Raw genomic sequence first — 3009 nt, forward strand, 5'->3', positions numbered from 1 at the left:
GGTGTGGAAATGCGGGTAGGTGGTGTGGGTGTGGTGTGGGTGGGGGTGGGTGGTGTGGGGATGCGGGTGTGGTGGCAGAGCAGGCGTGCTGCGTGGTGCAGGAGGGAGGAGCTGCAGGATGGGCAGGGAGGAGGGAAGTGTGGCTGCTGAAGGGGCGAGGGAGAGCAGACGAGGGCCCTCGGGAGCCTGCATGTACTGCAGTACAGCACATCTGCGGGTCGTGCCTCATCCCCCGCCGCTCCTCCTCGCCCCGCCCCGCCCCGCCCCGCCCCCGCCCCTCAGGCGCTGGAGAAGCTGAGCCACGAGCACCCGGCGCGGCTGCTGGAGGCGGGCGCGCTGGTGGCGGTGCTCTCCTATGTCGACTTCTTCCAGACTGGGGTGCAGCGCGTGGCGGTGGCCACCGCCGCCAACATGTGCCGCGGCCTGAGCGGCGCGCACGCGGAGGCCGCCACCGCGGCCGCCCCCATCCTCATCAACCTGCTGCAGTACCAGGTGCGGGCCAGGTGGCGGCGGTGGCGGCGGTGCTGGCGGCTCTCCGGCGGGACCTGCACTCAGCGGAGCCGCCTTCCTCCCAGGGACTGCCTCCCTCAGCTGCAGGGAGGCAGCCCTGGGAATTGGCGGCACTGCCAATGCCCCCCACCCAGCCCTCGGCCAGCCAGGCCCTCTCTGCCGCCACCCCACCACACGCCCTCCTTTCCTCCCTCCCTGCCTCCGCCGCAGGATGCCAAGATTGTTGACAGCGCGTGCCTGGCGCTGACGCGCATCGCCCAGGCCTTCTCCCGCTCGCCGCGCCACCTGGAGGCGCTGTGCGCGCTGGGCCTGGTGGGCAGCATCGTACAGATGGTGGGGGTGAGCGAGAGCGGCGGCATGACCAGCCAGCTGCAGGTGCCCACCTTCTACGGCCTGCTCAAGATACTGGCCACCATGGCGGCGGGGTCGCACGTCGTGGCAGAGGCGCTCATGGAGGTGGGGTGGGGAGCCGGGGCAGAGGGGGCTTGGTGTGCAGCGGCAGGGGGTTGTGATGCAGCGGCGGTCGGGCTGGCTGGCTGGCACGCACCCCACCCCACCCCCAGCCACCAATGCATGCCTGTCTGGAGGCGTGGCGGCGCCGCGCCGCGCCCCGCGCCGACCAGCGGTCGCCGCCATGGCTGCTCTGTACCCCGCCCCACCGCTGCCTGTGCTGCGCTGCGCTGTGCTGCGCTGTGCCGTGCTGGCGCAGGCGGGCGTGTCGTCTACGCTGCGCAACCTGCTGGCCACCTCCTCCCTGCTCTCCACCACCGCCGTCTCCCCCGCCAACGTGCTGCGCTCCACCGACCAGCTGGGCGACCTGGTGGCGCTGGCGGCCGCGCTGCTGCCGCCCATTCCCGAGCCGGCGGCGGCCATGGCGCGGCAGGACGCGCCGCCGTCCACCTCGGCCGCCGCGGCAGGTGCGCTGGGCGGCGCCGCGCCGCTACTAGCTGCACCGCTCTACTCAACACTCACTCCTGCCTGCCTGCCTGCATGCATGGCTGCCTGCTTGCCTGCCTGCTAGCTTGCTTGCTTGCGGCTTGCTTGCCTGCCTGCCTGCCTGCCTGCCCGCCTGCCTGTCTGCTTGCCTGCCTGCCTGCGTGAATGCCTGCTTGCTTGCCTGCCTGCCTGCCCGCCTGCTTGCTTGCTTGAGTGCGCCCTGGCTGTGCACCCCTGTCTCAAGCGCCCTTCCCCCGCCTGCCTGTGCGCAGGCGCCAAGCAGGCGGGCGGCGAGGAGTCGGAGGAGGTCTGCCAGCGCACCCGCTTTGTGCACGACCACCCGGCGCTGCTGCAGAAGTTCAGCGCCGACCTGCTGCCGCTCATGATCCAGGTGGGCGGCGCGGCGGGTGGGCTGGGCTGGCGGGCGGTGTGGGCTGGCGGGTGGTGTGGGCCGGGGGCGGCACAAGCGGGCGGGGCTGGGGCGAAGCCGCGTCTGGCTGCTGGCCGCCACGGAGGTCCCAAGCCCTGCCCTGCTGGATGGCACAGGCATGGGTGGACCCATCCAGTGCCGGTACCGTCTACTCCCCTCACGGTACCGTCTCGCCCGCTCATGCCCCGCCTCCGCTGCCTGCCCGTCCTGCCTGTACCGCCTGGGCCGCCCGTCCCGCAGGTCTACTCCTCCTCCGTGACCCCCCAGGTCAAGCGCCAGTGCCTCACCACCATCGCCAAGATGCTGCACTTCAACACAGCCCACACGCTGGCCGCGCTGCTGGAGGAGCTGCCCGCCGCGGCGCTGGTGGCGGCGCTGCTGGGCGCGCGAGACTCCACAGTCGCCGCCTACGGCATGCAGGTGGGCGGCGGGGCGGCGGCAGGTTCGGGGAGGCTCCTGGCGGGACGGGCCTGCGCGCGCGCCGAGCTGGGCGGCTGCACGGCTGCGCTGCGGTGGCTGGGGTGGGGTGGCGGTTGCGTGGCTGCACCCGTGTGTCGCCAGCCTGTTGCGCGCCCCGCTGTGCGTTGCCTCACCGGGTGCGGGGCGCTGCGTGGTGGTACTGCAGATGGCGGAGATACTGATCGAGAAGCTGCCGGACGTGTACCATCAGTACTTCCTCAAGGAAGGCGTGGTCCACGCCATCGACCAGCTGGCAGCCACCCCGCCCGCGGCGGCGGCGGCGGCGGCGGACGCGGCGGCCGCGGGCGGCGCCGCCCAGGAGAGCAGCGGTGGCGCCGCCGGGCTGGCCGCGCGCGTCGGGCGGCGGCTCAGCGGCGGCGGCAGGCCCGCGTCGCGCGCCGCCGACAAGGACGCGGGCGAGGCGGCGGCGGCGCCGCGCGCGGCGGCGGGCGACGCGCTGCGCGCCGCGGTGGGCGCCCGCGCTCGCCGCTTCCACGCCCGCTACTTCACAGACGGCAAGGGCCACGCCGTGGGTGAGCGGGGCGGCGGGGGGGGCCCTGCTGTAGTGCCGCCCCACGAGGGGGCCGGCCTGCGTGGGGCTGGGCAGCTGCCGGGCAGCTGCACGTCCTGACCGACAGCTCCATGCTGGCCCCCGCGGCCCCGCCTGCCCCGCA

At 74.1% G+C, this 3009-nt stretch overlaps 1 protein-coding gene across 1 annotated transcript in view; it reads left to right on the top strand.

The window, feature by feature from the left end:
- CHLNCDRAFT_52424 (hypothetical protein) overlaps positions 1-3009 on the top strand; it is a gene marked incomplete at both ends in the record, with an annotated part of 9785 nt that overhangs the window by 1411 nt on the left and 5365 nt on the right. Inside the window, 6 exons of the mRNA XM_005847640.1 lie at positions 283-492; positions 721-966; positions 1220-1427; positions 1719-1837; positions 2117-2296; positions 2502-2864. Of these exons, the coding sequence (XP_005847702.1) occupies positions 283-492; positions 721-966; positions 1220-1427; positions 1719-1837; positions 2117-2296; positions 2502-2864 (1326 nt within the window). The remainder of the gene's footprint in view (positions 1-282; positions 493-720; positions 967-1219; positions 1428-1718; positions 1838-2116; positions 2297-2501; positions 2865-3009) is intronic.

This window comes from Chlorella variabilis (assembly GCF_000147415.1).
Source record: "Chlorella variabilis unplaced genomic scaffold CHLNCscaffold_10, whole genome shotgun sequence".
Classification (NCBI taxonomy): Eukaryota; Viridiplantae; Chlorophyta; class Trebouxiophyceae; order Chlorellales; family Chlorellaceae; genus Chlorella; species Chlorella variabilis.